A 24,400-nucleotide genomic window follows, 5' to 3' on the forward strand; every position below is an offset into this window, starting at 1 on the left:
ACATACACCACCTCAGTGCCACTGCAGCACTGAGAATAGTCCAACAACCAAATGGTGGTGCTGACCATTTATAAGCAGAATGAAAGGGGTTTAACCAGTTGGAATACAGTCTTTAACTGTAGAGCTACAAAAAGTGCTTATTTATTGAGTTAAACATATCAAATGGAAAATATGTGTAGAAATAAGTAGGTTGTTGTATTGTTTTGACATTTTTTTTGTGTCAAAATAAATCTTTATTACAATAAAAACAGTATCAAAACATGAGAGTAAAATACACCCTGCGTGGGATGAAAGTCCTCCTGTTAAGAAGGTATCTTAATGAGGATATGAACCAATATGTTAGTGAAGTTCATTCATTCATTCATTGCCTCTAACCTCTTATCCAGTTCAGGGTTGCGGTGGGTCCGAAGCCTACCTGGAATCAATGGGCACAAGGCGGGAACACACCCTGGAGGGGGCGCCAGTCCTTCACAGAGCGACACACACTCACACCTATGGACACTTTAGAGTCACCAATCCATCTACCAACGTTTTTGGAGGAAACCCACGGAGACACCAAACTCATCACAGACATTCACTTGGAGCGGGACATTAACCAACAACCCTGGAGCTCCCTGGAGCTGTGTGACAGAAACACTTCCTGCTGCGCCACCGTGCCACCCTGTTAGTTAACATCAGAAATCTATGTAAGACCTCTGTAAGAAAGACTTCAAGTTATTTCTGTGAGGTAATAAATTCCTAGCCCCACAGCAGGAGCTGTAGTGGCCTTTTACTGAAATTGTCTTAAATATAAATACTACAAATGGTCTGCTCCATTCAAGTGGAGCCATCCTGGTTTGAACCTTTCATTATGATGTTTCCTTGGGGTCCCATACTGCAATTTCTTACATAGGTGTACATTCAAAATTGAAAATTGAAAAGCATCTGGACAAGGGAATGAATGCTGCATCTGAAAACAGCCTATATCAAACTGTAATTTCAATAAAACACAGAGAGTCTGGTTTCAGTAACATGAGCCCTTTACAAAGCCTAAGTGATCTTTAGCTGCACAGTCCTTTCATTGTGTATTTGTACGGAATTGTTCATATTGTATATATTTGAATACATGTTGTGCTGCTTTAGACTAAGAGCCTTGAAACAGACAGATATAGTGAGAGAAATGGCACTGTAACTGTATCATTATTAATTGATTGGGTCTGTCTTGGTTATATATGTTTATTTAAATATTAATGACATTATGGTTATTTATAACGTCTCACCCACACATTTGTGCGCTCTGCATCATTTATGTAGCCGAAGTACAGACTTGATAAACCCAGACACAGTGTTTGTGGTGGGGCAGAAGGCAGCTGAACTCTGACTGGTAAGATCTGTGTTCACTCTCTGGGTAATGAACGCTTTCCCTCTTTATTCCAGTCACAGAACTGAAGCGTCTGAATGCGGCGACCCTTGTTCAGTTGCGTTATTCTTTAACACATCACATACAGAATGGCAAGTATCATCAGGACAGAACATTTACTTCCACTGAAAGTTAAGTAGATATAAGGATGGTAAAGGAAATAATTTTGGAAATAAATTATTTTCTTTGGGCAGCAGGGTGGCGCAGTCACACAGCTCCAGGGACCTGGAGGTTGTGGGTTCGATTCCCACTCCGGGTGACTGTCTGTAAGGAGTGTTCTCCCTGTGTCCGTGTGGGTTTCCTCCGAGTGCTCCAGTTTCCTCCCACAGTCCAAAAACACACGTTGGTAGGTGGATTGGCGACTCAAAAAAAGTGTCCGTAGGTGTGTGTGTGTGTGAGTGAATGTATGATTGTGTGTGTTGCCCTGTGAAGGACTGGCACCCCCTCCAGGGTGTGTTCCCACCTTGCGCCCAATAATTCCAGGTAGGCTCTGGACCCACAGTGACCCTGAACTGGATAAGTACTTACAGGTAATGAATTAAATTAATTATTTTCTTTGGACAGTGACACTATGTTTTTACTCTATCCACACAGTTCTAGAGTGTTCTCTCGTTTACCCACCTCTAAAATTTTGTCGTCTGTTCATGTTGAATGTTCTTCTCTACAGACCTAGAATGTTGTCTCCTATTCAGATTGTTTTAGAATATTCTCCATCATTCACTCTAACATCTTATTTCACATTGTTCAGCATTGTTCTTCCCCGTCATACACTAGGTTGTTTTTCCTCGCTGTCTTGTGCTGGGACAAGTGGATCAGACACTGCAGTGCTGCTCGAGTTTTCAAGCACTGAGTGTCCACTCAGAAACACCTACCTCATTTGTCCAACTCGTAGATGTAAAGTCAGAGAGAAGCAGCTTATATGTTGCTGCTTTGTTTGTGTTGTTCGTTCTCTAGTCTTTCATCAGTGGACACAGGACGCTGTCAGCTGGATATTTTTGCTTGGTGGACTACGTTCAGTCCGGTAGCACTGCTGTGACTGATCCATTTATAACCAATGGAACACACACTAACACATCATCAACAACAGAGTCCCTGCAGTGCTAATAACTTCTACCTGTCGTGATCCTTTTGGGGTTACTGATTATTGAGCAGGGAGAAAGGGGGCTAACAAAATATATAGAGCAACAGGTGGAGTGCAGTCTGTAATTGTAGAACTACAAAGTGCTCCTGTGTGGTCAGTGGACAATGAATGGAGATACAAGGAGGCATACATATTCATCTTAAGGCTCATCAGTGAATTGAATTTGTAAAAACACTACCAGTGACATGTATGACGTGTGTCAGACATCAGGAAATGTGTTCATAACATTCCATGGCATAATTTCTGTGATGGAGGCATTGAGCTCCATCAGCACTGCAGCAAGGAATACAGACTGGGCAAGAGTCTGCACAGTGATGCCTTTCACAGTTAGTCTCATTATATTAAATTAATTGTGTGTGTGTGTGGGGGGGGGGGGGGGTAGCTGTAGATTCCCCTTTTAAAAGACAGTCCATGCTCAGCTGACATTATGAATAATTCTGGCCATCACTGAGTGTCTAATATAAAACACTGAAACTGGCTTTTCAGCAGCATTTTATACAAGACGAACACTGACCAAGCTGCAGTGGAAAGTGGTGCAGCTATTACATGCACTATAACTCTGAATGAAATGAATATGCCACCTGAGCATTTATAGACCCTGTGTGTGTGTGTGTGTGTGTGTGTGTGTGTGTGTGCATGCACTAGAGAGAGAGAGAGAGAGAGTGAGTGAGTGAGTGAGTGAATCTATTTTAGGGAATTAATGGACTAACCACAAAGTGGTGCTGTTTCACTAAACTCAAACTGAATGGACTTCCATAACACCCCCAACACCACCCCCCAACCCCACAACACACACATACACACACCTTATTAGTAGATTTGGTGCCAGTCCTGGGCTTGAGTGGACGTGTCCCGTCACATTAGACTAATACACACCTCCAGATGTGCTTTAAATACCTCTGTCAGTGTTCAAACTTGTTGGGATTAGGTTAACTATTGCTTGGCCCAAAATTAGACCCAGCTGATGGAAATCTGCACTTGGAAAACTATTACGCCATTAAATGGGCTCCTGTGGAGAGTTTATTTCCTGGGCTGAAATAAATCACACTAATTAATCACATGCCTACCCCATATTACAGCCCTTTTTCTCATCCATACTGAGCTTTAACATTCTGCCTAATTCACCCAGCTCCCCTAAACTCTACTTCTTCACCACTTTCCCTGTGCTGTCATCTCTGACAGAGAGATGGAGTAGTGCTCCAATCAGGCCGCTTCTTTATGTCCTATATTATAGACGGACCTAAATAAGCCCAATGTGGGCAGTAATTTATCTCTGGCCATGGTGTTGTACATCAAGGAGTCTGGGTGCCATAGCTCTTCTTTATAGCACCTGTCTGCTTCGGCGCTGTTTGCACTGATGGCACACATAACTCACAAATACTAATGGGCCTTTTGAAATTCACTCTATGATGGACGGCCACCTCTTGTAAAAATATATCTCCAGCTAATGACATTTCTTTTAATTCCCTCTGTTTGCTCCCAGGAGCCTCTTCCGCCTCACTGGGTATTTACTCTCCATTAAAGAGGCCGCCTGGTAAAATCTCTTCCTGGAAATATGTAGAAGCTTGTTCAGATAAATAATGCACCTCTCATTCTTTTTGGGAACTACTCATCTAAGTTGCTGCAGACTACAGTCTACATACAAAATAGAACAACTACTTCCTTGTTTGCCATAAATTTTAAGTCTCTACCTTAAATTGTCTTTCCTTCCTAAGATTGTTTACAATACTAAGTACCACATACAGACATCATCAGTTTCTATTTAGTTTTCCAACCTCTCTTCAGCCCTTTGAATCAAGCAGACTACTTTTTGCACCAAAAGTCTGAGCTCTTTTTATTGGGTGTTGTGCACTGTGTCTCAATCAAAAAGCAGAATGTAACACACTTTGAAAGTTCAGCATGATGGGGCGGAGCTTAAACTGCTTTATACTGAATAGGTGGTCTATATATGGGAAAAAAAACTGTTAACAACCCTTTTAATTGCATTTTGAATGACTTTATCGGTTACGGAGGAGGGGGAGGCTGCCTCAGAGCATGAGGATGAATACCTGAGAGGAACCAAGATTCATATGGAAAACCCATCCTAATCTGGTCGACACTGGAGCAACACAATGTTCCATGCATGGACTTTAGGATGTAGGAGTGAATCTTTAATAAGTGCTTCATCCTGATCAGTGTCATGGTGGGTCGAGTTTCACACAGCCCATTCGCATACCAACACGTTTTTCCAACTGTGGAAGGAAACAAGCGCACCTGGAGGAAACCCATGCAAATACTGAGAGAACATACAAACATTTTCACAGGTGACGTTCGAAGAAGACTGAACCTGCAACCCCAGGACCCAAGTGAGGTGCGGCAGACATTTATCATCTGTTGATGTATACATCAAACTGGGTTTCCATTTATCAGATGTATATATATACATACCACGAAGAACTAATTAAAGAAATACAATGAGTTTTGAAAAATATTTTTATTAGAAACAACTTATGTATAAAAATGATCATGCTTCACATACCTCAATTTTTCTTATTTTACAAATACTTTAGTACAGGCACTGTTTCAGATTTTTTTTTTCTTTGTGTTTTTTCCAGGACGAAACGCAAACATTACCAATCAGGAACGCACATTAAGTTGCCATTTAGCACTGTCAACATGAACATATTCTGGCAACACAAACAGTGCAATAAAAAAAAAGAAAGAAAAAGAAGGAAAAAGAAATTGATCAACAGAGAAATAAAATAATTAGAAGTGAATCTTAAATTCACAGAACATCCACAAAATGCTTGGCTGCAGTAAATAGCCTCACGGTTTCCTCGTATTAGTACCGTTTTCTGCTGTTTCCTACACTTCTTTTCTAAAGGTCATTTAAGCTTTTATTTTTTTAGTTGCTCAAACAGAATAGGACGCTGCTCGTTTTAGTTCTGAATAGTCTCTAAGAGTAATCAGCGAGGGGGAGCCAGAAAACAAGACTCCTAATGAGCAAACCTCACCCCAGCTACTCAAATCGCGATTAGAGATTTTTGCCAAAGCACAGTTGGCAGTGACAGCTATCGTGTGTTTGGACCACAGCGCAGGGTAAGTTAACTTAATAATAAAATGGTGGGGTTTTTTTTGTTTGTTTTTTCATTTTTGTTGTTGTTGTTGTTTATTCTTTATTATTTTGTACTCAAGCACAAGCGAACATTACCCCAAAGACCACTCCATACACCTAAAACAGTTTTTTTTTTGTTTTGTTTTGTTTTTTTTGATATCACAAGGGCTCATAGTGTGGTAACAACACAGCAACATGGTTTTAAAAGCATTCCAGATATGTTCCTTAAAAAATAAAAAAACAACACAACACAAGATGCCAAACCCAGCATGCTCAACATCTGTAAACAATGGTCTTTGCTGTCGCCATCACCAGGAGGAAAACATGAGAACCCCTGCTGGGAAAAAGAATTGTGGCTTTTGATTTGTTGTCCCATGTTTGTGTATGAGTACCTGAAAGTTGCAGTGGTAGAAGAAGATGAAGTCTGTTCCTTCAGGGAGTGAAATCAGATCCATGTATCTGAATGAAGAATAGATTCCAGTAAGCTGTAATGGGGTTTAGGAGATGTGGAGTCAGTTATGCTGGATTCCAGAGTACGGAGCATACTGTAGCATCACTCAAACCTCATGGTCTTCCCCACCACCTCCTTTCTGGGTCCTCCCATGATCTTCATTGACCAGAATATATCCGTGGGGTCTGCAGGCCATGTTCATATCTCTCCTCCATCTGGAAACCATAAGAATGGTTCACCTTTAGACGCCGTCTTCCACAAAGTCACTCTTTTTTTTTCACTTTTGCTAGATTGCATGGTTGCTATAGCTGATGTATGTTTGTTTGGGGCTAAGTCCTGAAAGAGAGGAGACAGCATGAGAAATTTGCTTTCTGAAAAATGTGGGTATGGGTTGCTAGTGTTTTGGAAACATTCTGAGCAGAGGTAGTCCTGGGGCCTCATTTATGAAAGCAGAAACTGTGATTTATAAAGGAATATTTGGCATAAACATGAGCATAAATTTAAGCAAGGTTTGACCCATGTGTACACACAAAAAATATTGCAGAGCATGTGTGAATTGGTGGCATTATGTGGTGAAATAGAGAATTTCAGGTAAATGCGTAAACCATCCTCACACATATTCTATACTGCATAGATTAAGATTTACAAAAGAAGATCAATTAAATAGTAAGGGAGATTAACACTCATTGTTTAAATTAGATTAAATTAAGTTTTAAAATAGTCTGCATTGTTAAAGTTGCATTGCTTCCTGTATCTCATCCTACTTTATCTGTAGTATTATTTTACTCATGCTTGTTTAATTTCACTCTATATTTTATGTGAAGTTTACTTAATTTTAATTATTTTACTTTCTTTTATCTGACTGTAGCATTTTTAGTTGCAAAAGTGTTTTGAAACTCTTTTGACAAGTGCCATATACATAATTTTTATTATTATCAACACATTAACTCCATAACAAATAATGAGCTGGTAATAGTTGCAGATAATCATAAGCCTAAACAACTGTAACTTGCTCAGAATCACAGGTCTATAAATAGACGAGAGGCTGATGCATTGTAATAATGGGTTGTTTTGGCATTACTAAAAGACCTAGCACACTGACAAATAAGGCCACAACATGTCTTCAGAGATCATAAGGGTTCATTTGTGAGGGCTGATGACTGGTAAATGAGCCGATTTAACACTGTTTATTGCTGTAGCTACATGTTGTAGGCCACCGGACAACACATTTTTACTCACATTCTCCAAAAGGTCCCTTTTTTCTCTTTCCCTCCTCCATCCACATTATCTTTTTCAATAAACAAAAGGGGATGTCTATATTGACTTGATTTGAATAGAAAATGTATGGGCAAATGTGAGCATTAAAGAAACAGTGTTTTGGGTGCAGGGTTTCATGAATCTGACTGTTTTTGTGTTCTAGTCACACAGAGTACGTCTTGCTAAGCTCACTGACTAACTACATGTTTCTTTAGAGCATAGGTAGCCTTGTTTATCTGAGGCAAATTCACCATACCACCAAACTCTAGTTGCAAGAATGCTGGTTCTGTGGCCCATACTTCACCAGGTTTGTCATTGCTTAGATCCCATACCAAGATTGGGATGACTAGGAGAATGCTGTTTTTGACACGGCTAACAAAAAAAGCTGCAGTTTCCAAAAGCAATTACAAGCCTTACCTGAACTGTACTTATTACTTACAGAGGAGAGTATCTAATCTGAGCATGAATATTTTTTTTTCCCTGAGCAAAATCAAATTGTAATTTCACTTGAATATGGAAGCTATCTCCCTCCACAGGCTCCTATCTGTGCCTGTGCAGGTTGGAGGAGTGGAAATGCATAATCGCTCAAAGTTGTTTCTGCTGATTCAGCTGTTTATGGTTTTATTTACCGCTGTTGTACAAAGCCCATCTGTCTGCTGCCCTGTTTTATACATATTCAAATTAGCAGCTCAGCAAGAGACTTGTATGCTCCTGAAATCAAACCAGTTTGCTTCATGGTAATTTACGTCGGACCATGCCTAAGCTGTGAATTAGACTGCCAATTTAACGTTTTACTAGATGAGAGTGATGTTTGAAGATCGCCTCATCTGCCAAATGGTGAGAAGATAAGGAGTGAATTAAACTGCCAATTCAATCTTTTACTAGGAGGGAGTGATGTGTGAAGATTGCCTTATTTAGATGACAGCCACTTGGGCTCTAGGATGAAGCTTGTTTTCCCCACAGAATTACAATGGACCCTGTGCTACAAGTTTACTGGTCTGCCCTTTGGATTGGGTTTTTCTTCATTTGATAGGGCTTGCCTTTTGATGCCCAATGAAATTTGATCAGTGCAGATGTGCAATGGACACTTATACAAATCAAATTGAATTGTTTGCCATTTTAAATGTCTCTTTTGGCTTGTGTTTTTCTTTACTGCCATCTGATTAGTTCAGTGAAAATTGACCTTTATTTACACCTAAAAGCCTATTGAAACTTTGATACTAATAATTACTTCTGAAAAGCGTGGGTTGCATGCATTTTGGGTGGCGTTTCTCTTCAGTTGGTAGGGCTAATCCAAGTTGATGTTCTTCAGGTTTTCAGTGGAATTTCTTATGTTAATAAAACTTATGTCCAGTTTTATTGTGCATCAAATCCAATAAAATCTAACCTTAATTTAACCCTAAAGCCAATTTTGATTCTAATGATTATATCGCAATATAAGTTCCACTACAAATAAGCCCACTGATAAGAATGGGTTGTATATTAGATTACTCCCCTTGGATTGAGGAGAGGTAGATTGTGCATGCACCTACAAGCACTTCAATAAATTCCACGGTGCCTTACCGCCTCATCAGTGTCCTCACCAGTGCTTTCAGGTTTTTGTTGTGGTTTTGTTTAATTTTTATTTACACCTTAATAGTATTTCCTTGTTATCAGCTCTGCTTACTGCCCTAGGCTAGATGCCCTTTTAATGGGGATGTAACTTTTAGACTCATGTCTTCTTCAATTAAAATTTTAATGACCAATGAAATTTGATGCTGAATCACACCTATACCCCAACTTAACAACCAGATTGGGTGCACTTTTTTTGCCACCTTTGGGTTGTTTTTCCTTAATTGGTGTGACTTACACCACTTTATGGTGATTTGACTGTAGCCAACCTTTACCTTTGTAATCATAGTTGACTAGTTGACAGTAAAATACAATCCAATACAAACAAATCCTTTTGGAATGAGTGGGAGGTATGCCATTTTACATTTTTCTGTGTGAAGCTTACATCATTGGATATTGCTTGATATCTGAAGTTAGGTTAAAGATAAGGACATATGGTACATTCCTGCATGATTCTGCCCACTATACATTACCATAAACAGGTTGCACTGAAAGGAAAAAAAACACGAATGCTTGAAAATTGTGGTAGCAAAAATTCTGTAACGACACGTTCAGGACAACCTTAAGAAAGCCACCACCTAAGCCTTGTCCAGACTAGCAGCACACATCTTGCGATTTGAACAGCAATGTTTTTCTGTAGTGTGAATGACAAAAATCCAGATAGAAGTAATCAGATTCCCGGTCTGACTCAAGCCATGTTTTTTTTTTTTGGCTGTTACTATGACAACAGAATACGACTACACTAGCAGATGTCAAGTGTCTACAGTTTATGATTACAAAACTGTATTTGGCCACTCATAACTTGCAATTAAGACTGAAATCTGATTGATGTAACAAAGCGGATTTGTCCTTCACTGTGCACCAAGCCTAAACTTTCTCACCTTGAGTTTCCAGGTTTTCGCACAGCTCAGTCTTGGCCTCTCCATTGGGCCGCAGGCTGACCTTGGGGTTGAACTTGTTGGACATGGTGGCAGCAGTGACCACGGCCTTCAGGCTGCGAGTGTTGCGCTTGGCCACGTTCTGCTCAGGGTGAAGGAGCACCACGTAGACCTTGGGCATGTAGAGCATCCCCAGAGACACAGAGGCACTCAGGCTGACTGAGATGGTCAGAGTGGTCGTCTGGATGTACATCTGCCAATGCAATACACAAAAGTACAAAAAGAGAGAGGGGAAGAAACAGCAATTACTGTCTACATCATTCACATTTCTTTCACCATCTGTCTGTCACCTGTGATCAGGTTCATAACGTTTGTGTTATTTGGCATGACATAGCACTCGCATCACGGATGATTTCAGCCTGAGTGATTTCATGGAAGGAGAACTCTTGACCTGCTGATTAAAGTGTGTAAGACATTACTGGGTCATTTGCTCCATCTTATATAAGGTGGTGTTGTTTTCTTGCTACTGGACATCACAGTATCTCTCCTGTTAGAAGATTTTACATGGTAGTCTTCTTAATACCTTGTTCTTAGGTTCATTCATTCATCGATTGATGTACTTTTTATGTGAATGACATTTATCCTTGACAATATCTTAATGTTAATAATGAAAGGATTTTGGATAAAATGGTTTTATATTAATTTAAATATTTATCTTAAATATTAAAAGTAAGAACCTGTCTTCCTTCTCTTAACAGCAGTCAGAATTTTATTTTAAGGTGTGCTGGTAAAGATGTGGGGGCAGTTAGTAAATGTTTATATATATATATATATAGTTTATATTTATTTAATTATTATTATTTTAATTTTAAGTTTTAAGTTTATATTTGTTGATGTGTGAAGCATCTCTTGTCCAACAACTCTCTGTTAACAATCTCTGTTCAGCATCTGGTAAAAAAAAAAAATCACCAGGTCCTTGGGCACAGCTAAAATCAAAATGAAAACACAAACGCTGATTAAAACAGTGTCTAAATGCCTGAAATATGAAATTTTCTTTTTTTTTTTTTCAGAATTTGAGTAGATAAGTAGCCTATAGGATCTAGCACAGCTCAGCTATATCCTCGACTCCAGGAGAAACAGTGAAGCAAGCTTGTGCTGTGTTTATATGTTGGCACTGAAAACAAGCTTGTTTCCATGCCTTTTTGTGTAACTGACAGTGGATACTGTGGTGGAAACGTTGCTATGGCGATATTGTCCACTAAAAATTTGAGAGGGTCTAGGCAGAGCTTTGTCAATAGCCGCTGTCCAAAGAAAAACATTTATCTGTATAAAAATATTTTATTATAGTAAGAAAAAAACATTTAAGCAGAAGTCAGTGTAAAATTATTTTATTCCAATAATATTAGAGCATTTCTTTTGGTCCACTCATCTACATAAACATGCATATAAACAGATCAGGAAAGTAATGTTCAGAATTCTGAAGAGCTTAGCTTTAAAATGGAAGGGCCAGGGCACCCTCTAGCTATGCCCCTGTCTGCTATAATATGACTAGTTTAGAGATATGACATTTTGATAAAACATCACCAGTAAATGTTTCACTAGTATCCAGCAGGATTTTCTCATTTGTTCCTTGAAACCTAGTCTATGATGTATTCATGACACACGTGTTCATTAAAAACATTTTTCTCTAGTGGTTTCCTAGGTATGCTGTTGGTCATGATGACCTCTGGGTATTAACGCCTTCCAATCACGTTTTGACAATGATTGACTGCCTTAAGCAAGCAGGGCCGGAGTGCATGTGCATGTACATTCACCCTCCCACACTCCTACATGGCACTAATGGCTTGGGCCCTGCTGCGGACCCCCTGCTGCTGCTCTAAAACACTGCTGTGTGTTTGTGCTGCATGTTTGTGCTCCCCCAGACGTGATCTCAGTGCTAGCTCCTCTGTGTGCTATGATTAAGAGTGACTCATCACTGTGATCTCTCTCCATTGTCCTGAGGGAAGAGTCCTAGCACAGGCAGGAAGGGCCGGCCACGGTCAGCTTCTTCAGGATGTGGAGACAGATGACCATTGCCCAGCACTGGGCACTACCTCTGGGGAACTGTCCACACGCAACACGGTGATACTTAGTCACAGACGCCTTGCACATCTCTGAAGAGTCTACGTCAACAAAGCCGCCAAGCAAAACAGAACAAAAGGCCAAGAAACAGGACCCTGGCGCATGTCCCCAAATTACCTCACAAATCAAGTCACAGTTGAAGTTTCCAGATTAGTTATTGAACTCCGAGAGCTCTTCATCAACTTTAACCAGGTAATCCATACACACACCGGTCTGCATTTTACAGCAGGGGAATACAGCACAAGTCAAACCCACCACCACAGCTCCTGGGAAACCAATGGAGCAGGCATAGGCCTCAAAGTAAATTTTCCACCACAATTGTTTCTGCTATCACTTTTTATGGTGTAATTGTGTTAATAAATCTCCATAAGTTTCTTATGTTTACAAACAGTGCCAATAAGTTAAAACCTGACCCATGCACAGGACCAAACGCCACTTGTTTGTCCAACAGTTTGTGAGCAGTCACTGCTGACACAGATATACAAGTGTGCAAACAGTTTATATAATTTCTATTAAAAAAAAAAAAAAAAAACCTGACCAGCAGAGCGGGATGCTCTGGAGCAGCCGCACACAAGTTTAAAGTCACCAGGTTCAATTTCACATATTGTCTAGAGGAATATAAAATCCCCCGGCACTGGAAGAGGCTTTTATGATCAAGATCTATGGTTTCTCTATGTCTCTTTTCTTCCGTGTGGAACTACAGTAATAAACACAATAAACCTTAATGAAACTGAAAGCTGCTGTTTACATGTTCTACAGTGAGTTAGTGTCAGCCAGCTCACTCACACCTAAAAACTCATGATTTTAAACTAAGGGATGGCTCATGTGTTGCCCCAGACTACACAACGTGTAATTAATACACACTAGCTGAGCCTACTGTAATGATTTCAGGTCAGCACAGGAAACAGGACATTTTCTACTTGATTTATTTTAGCATTTTCATGTATTGATCATTTTAATTTTCATGTGATTTATCACTACTGTCATAGTAGCCTTACCTTAATTAGTAGGGTTCAGTGCGCTCCGTCTAAAGATTCTGAAGAACAGAAGCATGCCCCTGTGAGCATGCTCTACTAGCTGCAATGATCTTATGATGATCCTTGACAGTGTGTTATATAATGATGTTTTTGAGAGACCAGCCCCTTGTGAGAGCTGCTAAGAAGCTGGAGAATGCTGACATTCTTACAAAGCACAGATCATCTTGACTGTGGGTTTTAGCACAAACTCTGTGTGTGAGACACACTGTGAATCCCAACAGACAATTCAGGAAATGTGTTTACTGCACCAATGACAAATGTCAAAAATGCAACACTTTTTGGCTGCTGTCTCTCAGACAGACAGAGCTATTTAGATTATTGAGTCTTAAAGGAGCGCTAGGTAATATTTTTACATGAAACTACTACCTTCAGAATCATTGTGATGCTCCACTGACCTGTAATAGGGAGAAAAGAACGCTGCAGAAACTGTACTGTGTAGCTTTTGGAGGAGGATAAAAAAACACACCCATTGATTTCAGGGCAGTGCTGTAAAAGTGAATTCACTCTGCAAAAGGAGCAATAACACCAAATCTTACTTGGTGTTGCTTTTAAGACAAATTGTTGACTATCTTCTTTGCTGCAAAATCACTTTTTTTAACACTTGAGTGTGAGAGTGTGTGAGTGTGTGTGTGTGTGTGTGTGTGTGTGAGTGTGTGTGTGTTAGTACGTACAGTATCAAATAACACATTTTTTGGGCATTTGTTTTTGGGTAACTGGAAAAGTGAAGCACAAAACTGCCACAGAGAAAATGTAAATAACTAACATTACACTAAATTACATTCTTATATTTCCAATGTTGCCGAGGAAGGTTATGTAGATATGTGAAATATTTAAACTAATGAATCAGAATCAATAGCTGTATTCCATGTACTCAATCACCGTTAACCAACAAGTTCTATTCAGTACCTTTAGGATGAGGTGTGGTGGTGTTTATGATCCAGAACTAATCAGTGTTTGAGCTGTTTGAACACCTAATGTTCTCATGTCTGAGCATCATCAAGTTCTCACATTCCAAAGTCAAATGCAAACCCTCACAAAAAACTGCATATGAACACTCTCAAATCTGGAAGATCACTGGAGGAGGTGTCCTACAAGCAGTCAAAGAACCCTCTGCCTGACAGAAGTGCATCTTAATGGTCCGGTGACCCTGGAATCACACGGCCACCCTTCTGACCTGCCTTTTATTTTTATAAGAGAAATGTGCCCAAAATATCAGTTCTGAGGTAGAGCCATCAGTACTGACTAGGTGTTACTGAAAACTGATGCACGCCATTGACGTGGAGGTGCGACAACACTTGTTATCACCTGATTATGCCAAAAGCATCACAAGTGCCGAGTGAACTTCAGCGTACCTGACAAGACTGCTTCATGGTCTTTTTTTAGGATCACAGCTAAAATGGCAACTTTCCCCTGTGCATAGAACGACAGATGGGGAACCAATACAGAGCTTTCTTCAGGGTCTGAAACACACCTGTATGTAATAAGAGGTGTGGACCTCGCTCTCCCACATGCAGAGACAGTAATTACTCTGTCAACAACACAATAGAGAATCTCCTGCAAGTCAGCCATTTAGCACTGCAACGACAGCCTGCAATTGTGCGGGTTGCAGATTCAAATAGCTCTGCAGCACAATAGTGTGGGATGGGCGGCTTGAACTCGGGTCTCTGTGTCAGGCTCGGTCCTTTCAGCCCTAGCCTTGTTTTCTGTTCTACAATATTATCTGGATGTGTTACACAGTGGTATTTAAGATTTAAGGAAAACCTGTGAGTGAGGGTGTAACATGTTTACAACAAGGGTGTAAAACTGTAAGATAAGATTACTTTTAAAAATAATTAATTAATTAAAAAAAAAAAACACACACCTCCAGGCCTCTAGGTGGCACCACACCTATTATTGTGAGAATGTTGGTTCAGTCCCTGGCAACACCAGATATCCATGGCAGGGAGCCTTCCCTCTCTCCCATTTTCCTAGCTCAATGTTAGCCTGCATGGGTGTCTATTAGTCTCTTACCTGATAACATTAACAATACTGCATCCTCTTCCATGACAAACTCTGCACGTTTTATTATTCAACCATATCCACCTGTATTTTAGAATCTAGTCTTGCCTGCTTACACCCACCCGAGATACAGAGCTGTTCATGCCTCCACACACCATGCCCACCAGAAACCCTCCTACTTTAAATGAATATGTCCAAACTCCTGCATTTTGCTTTTGTAAACAAATGTGTGTGTGTGTATGTCCAAGTGTGTAATAAAAATCTCTCTTTAACTATTTAAGCATGTACAAGCAAAATATCAGCCAAAATATATCAGTTTGGAATGCTTTGAAAAATGCAGTAAGATTTATTAGAGGCTGCATAGGGTTGGTTTGTGTATGCATCACATTTTTTTTCTCTGCAGCCCTAAACCAGACTGTTTACTTCCCACCACCCACCCACGCTAACTTACAACCTGTCGGCTGTTTACCTGTCTGTAGTGCCTCAGAATTAATCCCACCGACAACATACTTTGCGAGTCACACAGAAAAAAAAATGAACCCACCTTGTGCATAACTCTACCTCAAGGAACACATTTGTCCAATGATGCTGCATTACTGGCAGCTAAGAAAGACGTGATGGTGGGTCCCATTTGGTGCAGAGGAAGCATCTGCTCTGCCTTAGCCTCTTAGATCAGTATTAATGCGTGAGCCCTAACAAGTGAGTGGAATTTAGGACTCCACTGAAGAGATACGATGACTAAAGTTGGGGAGAAATTGGATAAATGGGCTTTCATTTTCTTTCTTGTGGAAATCACTGTCAGTGTCTGGCTCACTGTTGAATACAGTAATATATAGTTAGCACAGATTTTGCCTGCATTATAATAGTGCAGTTATGTGGACACACTAAAATAAAAGAATTGCATTAAGAAATTTTACTGAACATAAAACAAAACAATCTTGGTTTGCATCACAGCTGTACATTTATTGTTACTCCCCTAAGAGCTAGTCACCTCCAGCAATGCAAATCCCAGTGTGACAGGATTAACTGCAGCAGTCACACCCATTTCTATAGTGCTCAGGGAGAACCACCAATTAGAATTCAGCGATACACAACCTCCTCCCATTCAAGGCAAGGAGGATGAGATAACATTAGCCTTACCTTTACAGTTAACACTTAACGGGCTCATCCCATACTACAGAGACGGGACCGCATGCCCTTGTTTAAGTGATTCATAAAGCCCCAAGTGACATTCATTATGTTCAGTTTGACATAAAATGACAAACAAATGATGGAGTAGGCGTGCTGATTAGACACTCGGCCGTAAGCGAGTGATGAAGGAACGAGCGGACAGATAAGGTAAATCAAGTGCCAGGGGGAAGAGAAGCATTTAATTGCACTAAAAGACATGTCATCTCACCCTCGCCAGGCTCGGCTGTGCTTGTCAGCTCCGATGATTGTGAGACGCAGCTGTTTTGAAATGTTAATTCTTTTCAGCGATAGTTTGCTTGCTGCGCACTCAGTGGTGTACATTTGTCACATGACTGTACACCGTTTTATTTTCAGTGTTGTTAGGACATTCCCCAAAAGTGAGCCTAGCTATCAGCAACTCAAAAGTGTCCATAGGTGTGAGTGACTGTGTGAGTGTGTGTCACCCTGTGAAGGACTGGGGCCCCCTCCAGGATGTGTTCCCACCCTGCGCTCAGTGATTCCGGCTAGTCTCTATACCCACTGCGACGCTGAACTTGATAAGGGTTACAGACAATGAATGAATAAGGATTAATTATTAAATAGTTCAAGACAATCCATTGACCACATGACCCTCTCCATGTTCATTTACACCTCATATCTGGCCACAAAGATTTTAAATATATATATATATATTTCTGCCATATATCTTAGTACAGTGATCCCCACATTGGCAAGGCATACTCAGCCTTTTCTAAAGGACAGCGCTAATTAAATAACTCATGGCAGAATTGAAAGAGGAAGGGGGGAAGCCCTCTTATCTAAATCCCAGTGACAGAAGGTCCCAGGTTTTCTGATTACAAGAAGCAATACAGAGTAGAGCTGTGTGAGCTGAAATTAAAGTGTGCCTTGAAAGGACTTCCTCATGAGCACTACTCCTGTTTTTCCTCTGTTTGTTATTCCAACACATTTGCTGTCAATGGATTACATCACCCCAAAAAGCTGATGTTCGATAGCCTTGCCATTTTCAAAGCCCCTTTCATCTTTGAAGATACAGAGAGGGATTAGCAAAGGAGAAGCCTCTTGTCTTCCAGCTGCACATGTCCACATTAATATGCTGATCAAAAGCCCATATACTGTAGCTTATTACATATTGGTTGCAACTGGATCTGAAGCAAAAGTAAAGCGCTACATTTCTCTGAGCTAAGCTGTCTGTCACTGAAAATAGCTTGTATTCTCTTCATTTTATGTATAAATGAAGTTGTAAAAGCCACGTCAGATTTCACTCTCACTGTGGAGTCATGGAAGCGTTCCCTACCTTCTCTGTGGACTGCGCTGTGCCAAAGAAGATGGGGATAAATGCCAGCCAGATGATGCAGGTGGTGTACATTGTGAAGCCAATAGGCTTGGCTTCGTTGAAGGTCTCCGGCACCCCACGCGTCTTTATGGCATAGACGGTGCAGGTGACCATCAGCAGCATGCTGTACCCCAGCAGGCAGATGAGCGATAAGTCCGAGATGTCACACTTAAGCACTCCACGTGCCAGTTCCGGGTTAGACATGCGCTGGTCATCATAGTCAATAAAAGCTTGTGGAGGGTCCACGCCGAACCAGATACAGACCCCTAAGAGCTGTACTGAGATCAAGCTGAAGGTTATGACCAGCTGGGACGCTGGGCTAATGAAGCGAGGGGCACTTATAGACATCTTGCCCTGCTCGAAAATCCGGTAAATGCGGTTGGTCTTAGTTAGCAAAGCAGCATAGCTGATACTCATTCCCAGGCCTAGGAAGATGCGTCGGAGCGAGCAGATCCCAACACTGGGAGTGGAGATCATCAGGAAAGTTGTGGCATAACACAAGAAGATGCCCGTCAGCAGGACATAGCTGAGCTCTCGTCCTGATGCCTTCACGATCGGTGTGTCATTGTAGCGTACAAAGGTGACTATGACTAACAAGGTTGCCATGATGCCCAAGATCGCAATAAGGACTGGCATGACCGCCCACGGTGAGCTCCACTCAAGCTGGACGATGGGGATTTTCTGGCATCCCGTGTGGTTCTTGTTGGGGCGCAAATCAAAGCGACACATCTTGCAGGTGAATGGGTCTGCCTGGTACTGGTAGCCATCGCAGCGCTCACAGTGCCAGCAGCAGGGGATACCCTTCACAATTTTCTTTCGCCAGCCTGGCTTGCAGGGCTGGCTGCAGATGGAGGAGGGCACTTGCCTTGCACCTCCAGGCCACTGAATTGCTGGCATCTGAGGCAAACAAGCACAAACACTGCTTACTATTCACACCGGCATTTAGCAAGCAACAGTGGTAATTAAAAATCTGTTTTCTGTTTTCATGACAAGTGTAACTAATTGATTTTCAAGGCACCTTGTAACAACGGAATGGTTCCCTCTAGACTTCTATCCCTTCACAGATGCTTAGTCATATCATACAGGAAAGATATCTGTACTTTGCTCTTTGAAAGTCAGAAAAATGGATGATTATATGTTGTCATATACTCCGTAAGGATGAAGGCACTTACATCAAGGTTGAGCTGGTCAGTCCACTGTCCGATGATTTTGTACTCTGCTGTTTTGTTATTTAGCTGGTACTGATAGATATCATACCGACCTGGGGCATCCCCATTCTCATTGAACTGCACTGGATTGCCAGCAATACCTGGAAACAGGAGCAAAAAAAAAAAGGAGTAAAAATCCTTCTGCCACAGTGAATGTCAGTGGGTTTTGCTCCAAGATAAGATAAGATAAGATAACACTTTATTGATCCTGAAGGAAATTGTAGTGTCAGAGTACTGTACATAGTGCACAAGAGAAGACATACAGAAAGAAAAAAACAACAGTGCTATGAACCTTAATATATTAAAATTGAGTAATGTCTATATACAGAATGAAAGATTGAAGATTGAGGCACATGCCCCAGTACAATTTTGCCATGCCCCAAAAAGTTCACAGCAGTAAAATGTTTATTTTAACCTGAACTGTTGAGCAGAAGTACAGGACATGCCATGCAAATTCACTACAGGCACTACATTTCCCATAATGCCACAGCATCTTTACAAAAACCTGGAACGGACTTTCCAAAAAATATATTCAGCTATGCAACAGATGAAGTAATTATTGCTCATTTTGGTTATAGCCATCTACTAAAAATACATAGTATACCAGTAAATCAAACAGTGTAATATTCCCTGCCTACAGAAAATAACGGTAAGAACATGTAACAGCAACTAATATAACTGCTCCTTTTAAAAACTGCTGTTCATGAATCCTTCTTGATTCAGTTCTAGACATCGTTGCATTAAATTAGGAACGTCATTAGGCATCTAATTACATAAATCTGTCATATTTCAGTGACCCCACATGGATTAAGTTTTGCCAAACAGTGTAAACTACGTGTTCATTTGATCCTCATTTCTCATCCATGGAAGAGTAAGGCACTTAATATTAAACTTAAATACATTATAATAAATCTACGACAGTATTTTAGGGACACTGCATTGAAAAAAAAAAAAAGATTCTGAGAAAAAAGTCAGTATAGTTCAGAGAATAAAGTCAGAATATTTAGAGAAACACTGTTTGGGTTATTATTTATTATAATATGTAGCCAAGACAGACTTATAGTCTGTGCGCCATAGAGTGAGTTGTGAAAGAAGCAGTAAGTGAAGTGAACAGAATTATTTATTAATCGCATTCACACGACATGACGACTAAACCCATCAGTGCAGCCCTTGACTGCGATGTATATGGCTTTAGTTTATTGTAGGAGTCCATAAGCTATAACACGATGGAGCCTCATGGGCACACCAGAGTTCCACTTCCTCTGCATCAATCATTTTCATGATCATTATTTGTATCCTGTGAAACTACATGCCCTCTTCTGAATAAATGGGTTCTTGCACTGATTCGGGGTTTAAATACTGATCATAATCTGGTTCTGATGTGGCAGAGGACAGAGTATTTATTCCTGAAATCTATACCATAGTATAACTTCAGCGATACACTGCATTCCTCAATTACACTGTGGTTGTGTCTGCCCCAATATACGAGCAGCAACGTTATTCTCAGAATTATTCCTACATTATTCTCAGAATTCTAACTTTATTCTCTGAATCATACTTTTAAATTTTTTTTCAGTGCCGTGGCCTTTTAACTCCATCGTATAAATCACTTAAACCAGTGGTACCCAAAATTTTCTGCTGTGCCCTGCTATTGTAGATGTGAATTTTTCTAATTTATTTATACATTCATGCAAAAGTGCAACTATGTGTAGAAAAAACAAAAATAAAGTGATTGTGCTTAATACGGCATTGTTAAACATATTTGCTCCTAATTGCTTCCGTGCTTCCACAAAAAAAGTAAATTATAAAATGGCGTCCTGAGAGAAAAAGCCTAAAACCTGCCCAGTTTCTCTGCAAAAATGACACATTTAATCCCCTCATCTCTTCAGTGACTAGTATGAGCTTGCTTTGAGATATGCCTCGTCATATTTTCTTGTTTAGAAATTGTGCAATAGTTCCCCATTTTGGGAACCACTGACTTAAACTTGGTAGTGTGTAAAAGATTTTTACTAGAATTACATTCGTGCCCCTACGACTGACAAGCAGAGGGGTGCAGCAGTGCCCTCTAAATTCTGTGTGGACCCCAGTACAATTTTTAGTGTAGAAAGATCCCTGGCATTAATAATAAATATTGACAAGAAATCCTGCGAACATTCTCAAGTAGAACACAATATCAATCTACAAATCCACCAATAAATGTTTAATCAATGGGTACACAGCCTCATGTTTAACTTTCCAAATTCATTGAGAGTTATTTCGGTTTCTCAGGCACCCCTAGAACGGAAGGGTGAAGGAGACAGGATAACAGTGTTGTTGCTTCCCCGTGATGAATTTTGGATTAGGTGTCTTGTTCTCATGAACAACCTGCGCCAAGCTTTTGCCAATCTCTAGCTTTAACCTTTGAGCTCAGCTATCTGTATTCAAAGCACCTGAGCATGTCCGACTCCATTCCCCAGCTCGGTAAATCCCCACGCAGCCAAGTGTGCTGAACAGCAGCACAAGCAATTGTTTTCACCACTCATGTTTGGCTTACTGTTCCAATTCACAATCCTCACAGGGCTTTCTCGCTGAATGCCATGAGCGATTGCTGAAGGGGGGTGTGTGGGGGGCATTTCTGTTGATGAATATCCTCTGTCTTTATATCAGATTGGGAGATGTAAGATGCCTAATCCATATCACGGTGAGTCAGCGTTGGATTAAAGAATTTTTTTTTTTTTTTTTTTTGCTGCGGTAACAGTGAAGCACAGGCAGAATGTACACAAATCTGCAGGATTACTGCTGTTTCTTGAGGGAGTAATGCAATTCAAACGCCAGCTTTACCATGGAGTGACAGGCATATGTGGTAAGCCTGGGAATTCTATAAGTACTTAATATTTACACAGCTGTTTGACTTTGACTTCACACTGATATATTTCACCATGCTCTCAATGCCACTTACCTGGAGCTGCACAAGCATTTCTGTTGACAAGGGAATTTAACCTTGGAATTTAAAAGAATTGAATTGGATTGGGTCCCACTAATACAAATGCCCAGAGAGCACATCCATCCCCAGAATAAACCCTGCAGCAAGTAATATTAACTAAACTACATGTTTTACTTTGTTAGCTTGCTGTTTCTTGGCTATAAATGGAATATTAAAGAGAATCTGAGGTGTCAGATTCATTTGGTTCATTAATTCAAACCATTTAGCAAACAGCATGTTTGAGTCCTGCTTGAATGCCATCGTCCTTTTTTTCAACATTTTTTTTTTATAGCTGTGATTTCCTAGAATGCAAAATGAGAAATCCCTCAAATATGAATAGCTATGAATGCTGTTTGAATTCCCACTTTGGCTTGTGAATGCACCCATTTGCAGCGAGGATTAGCAAGAAAAAGATGGTGGATAGGAACGTTGGTTTCACAGCGGTGGCTTCATGAGTCAGTATTCAGCCTGCCATCATCCTGAAATATTATAATTTGATTAACTACCATATAAATAAGTGTTCTTAAAGTGGCTCAAGCCTTGCTTCAGATAGTATATGGACAAAAGACGTTTATAGGCACTTGCGTACCAAATCATTATTATGAGCTTCTACACTTCTGAGAATATTTTAAAAGAGATCCTGCTGAGGATTCACATTCAGCCACATGTGCATAAATTATCTCAGGTACTGATGCTGGATTATTGTTCTTGTATCAATAACATCACCCTAAGGTACTGGATGGTGCTGTAGCTCTCCAGGGAAAACGGTTTCACAGTTCTTCTCCCCAGTACCAGGGTCTTTATAGTCCACATTGGGTACTGTGCATGACTCGTGCAGCTGCTCTAAAGCCTGCTCTATTGACCGCTCTTTTCTATAAGAATATATAAGCTGTATGTGCTCAGCTGAACGTGCGCACATTAAAGCAGCGGAAAGTACTCATTAGAAGAGGTGGCCATGGCCACAGAACAGCTACGTTAGAGAAGGAGCTGCTGCTACAAAGCAGTAAAAGTTTGAGAGCATTCCTGGGTAAGTCAATTAGATGGTGCTTGATGTGGAGGATCAGAAGCATATACTCGCAGGTAGACTTCCTCATCTGTACTGTCGGCTCTTTGACCAGCAAAGAGCCCCTTGAAAAGGCATAATGTTCAGCGTGTGGCCCACACACTCGGCCACACAGCCGCTCTCAGCATCACATAGTAATTTTCTAATCTCTTGATCTATAAGCATGCTGTTTTTCGGCACAAATTATGTGATTAGGGCACGTTGTGTGACTTGGCTCGCTCATTTGTTTGGGAAAGTGTGCTTTGTGGGCATGGACGTACGAGGGGCTGCTACAAATTAAAACGTAGCAACGGTGGTCTGTGAAATTTGTCGACGTTCTGTGAAAATTCGCCATGGCTCGCCGGTGATGCAAGCGGGAGTAATGCTCTGACCACGGCCCACAAAGGACCAGAGCCATAAATTGCTGATGAAAATGTGTTTGAGCGGCTGCCGGATGTATTGAATCTGATCGGTTTGAATTATATTAATCATTCAAAATGCTCTCCTTTTTCCTCCTGACATCTGCGAAGCTGGACTTGAATACAGGGGAAGTACAGAGAAAGAGATACTGAGCTTGTGGAATAAAAAAAAAAAAAGCAAAAAAGGCAATAAAAGAAATAAATAAATCCCTTCACTTTCTTGTGCTTTTTGGGTGAAGGTGTGCTGGCGGAGAAGCTAGTGTAGCGGTTCACTATGCACTAAAGCAGAGTGCACTTTGCCTGGAGTGATGGCTGCATGGACAGAAAACCGATGGTGCGCTTCATTCTATCTCAGTCTATTGAAGTCTCTAACTAACCTCACTCAAAGACGCATCAAAGGAGGACGAAATGGGAGTGTGTGTGAGTGTGTGTGTGTGTGTGTGTGTGTAGGATACATGTACAGAGCTGGAAACGACATCAAGCCTCTTCTGAATGGGTTGGAAAAGTCTGAAAACCCAAGATTTTCTTTTTTTTTTTCTGAGCACAAACTCATCACAGCATGTGATCGTGTTGCAGAGCTGATAGCAAGCAATAAATTACAAAAACAGGATGACAGCGTGGCTAATCCCCGCCCAATGCCATCGATGCGCCTTCAATAGCATTTCCAGTCCCCCGATTTAGCTCTAAACACTCAGCTCCAAAATACCTTTTTCCAGTTACATTTACAGCATCCTTATTATTAACAAAAATAAGCACCTGCACATTATCTGGAGGTGTACGGCTCACTGGAACACGCTTCAGAGACGCTCTGATTACCCAGAGCCTTACAACACAGGCCTGTGTCAATTCTCATCAAAAGCCGAGCTGCAGGTCCTCGTGAGCTCAGTGGAGAACTGAGAGCAGATGAGGAGCAGAAGCGAGTGATTGTTTGAAAATTGCTTTTGGTTTCAGCAGCGGAGCAGGCAGGAGAGTGTACTGCATATGAACTCTGAGCTCCATCACAGCACATTTCTTTGTTGGTAAATTTGTTTTGTATTGCTCTTCTTCTTGTTGCTGCTGCCACTATATACTCTCTCTCTCTCTCTCTCTCTCTCTGAGAATAAGAAAAAAAGGGAATGGAAGGATAAAACCTTGTATATTGTTTTGTAAAATAAAAAAAAAATGAAAAATTGCAAGACACTAAGTTGGGACAGAGGCATGTTTATGACAGTGTTGTATCCACTTAAATACAATGTTTAATCATTTAGGAATACAAACT

The 24,400-nt window shown here is 40.7% G+C and overlaps 1 protein-coding gene across 3 annotated transcripts in view; it reads right to left on the reverse strand.

Moving 5' to 3' along the window:
- Positions 1 to 5,037: 5,037 nt before the first annotated feature.
- The window catches only part of grm4 (glutamate receptor, metabotropic 4), a 217,397-nt gene continuing 198,034 nt past the window's right edge, over positions 5,038 to 24,400 (reverse strand). For 2 of the 3 annotated variants that reach the window (XM_066663942.1, XM_066663944.1), the window contains 4 exons: positions 18,684 to 18,820; positions 17,473 to 18,408; positions 9,835 to 10,084; positions 5,038 to 6,421 (listed from right to left, as the gene is read on the reverse strand). In XM_066663942.1, the coding sequence (XP_066520039.1) occupies positions 6,372 to 6,421; positions 9,835 to 10,084; positions 17,473 to 18,408; positions 18,684 to 18,820 (1,373 nt within the window). In that variant the 3' untranslated portion in view covers positions 5,038 to 6,371. The remainder of the gene's footprint in view (positions 6,422 to 9,834; positions 10,085 to 17,472; positions 18,409 to 18,683; positions 18,821 to 24,400) is intronic. The other variant, XM_066663943.1, reaches the window with a different exon arrangement.

The sequence above is a fragment of the Hoplias malabaricus genome, chromosome 3 (assembly GCF_029633855.1).
Source record: "Hoplias malabaricus isolate fHopMal1 chromosome 3, fHopMal1.hap1, whole genome shotgun sequence".
Taxonomy (NCBI): Eukaryota; Metazoa; Chordata; class Actinopteri; order Characiformes; family Erythrinidae; genus Hoplias; species Hoplias malabaricus.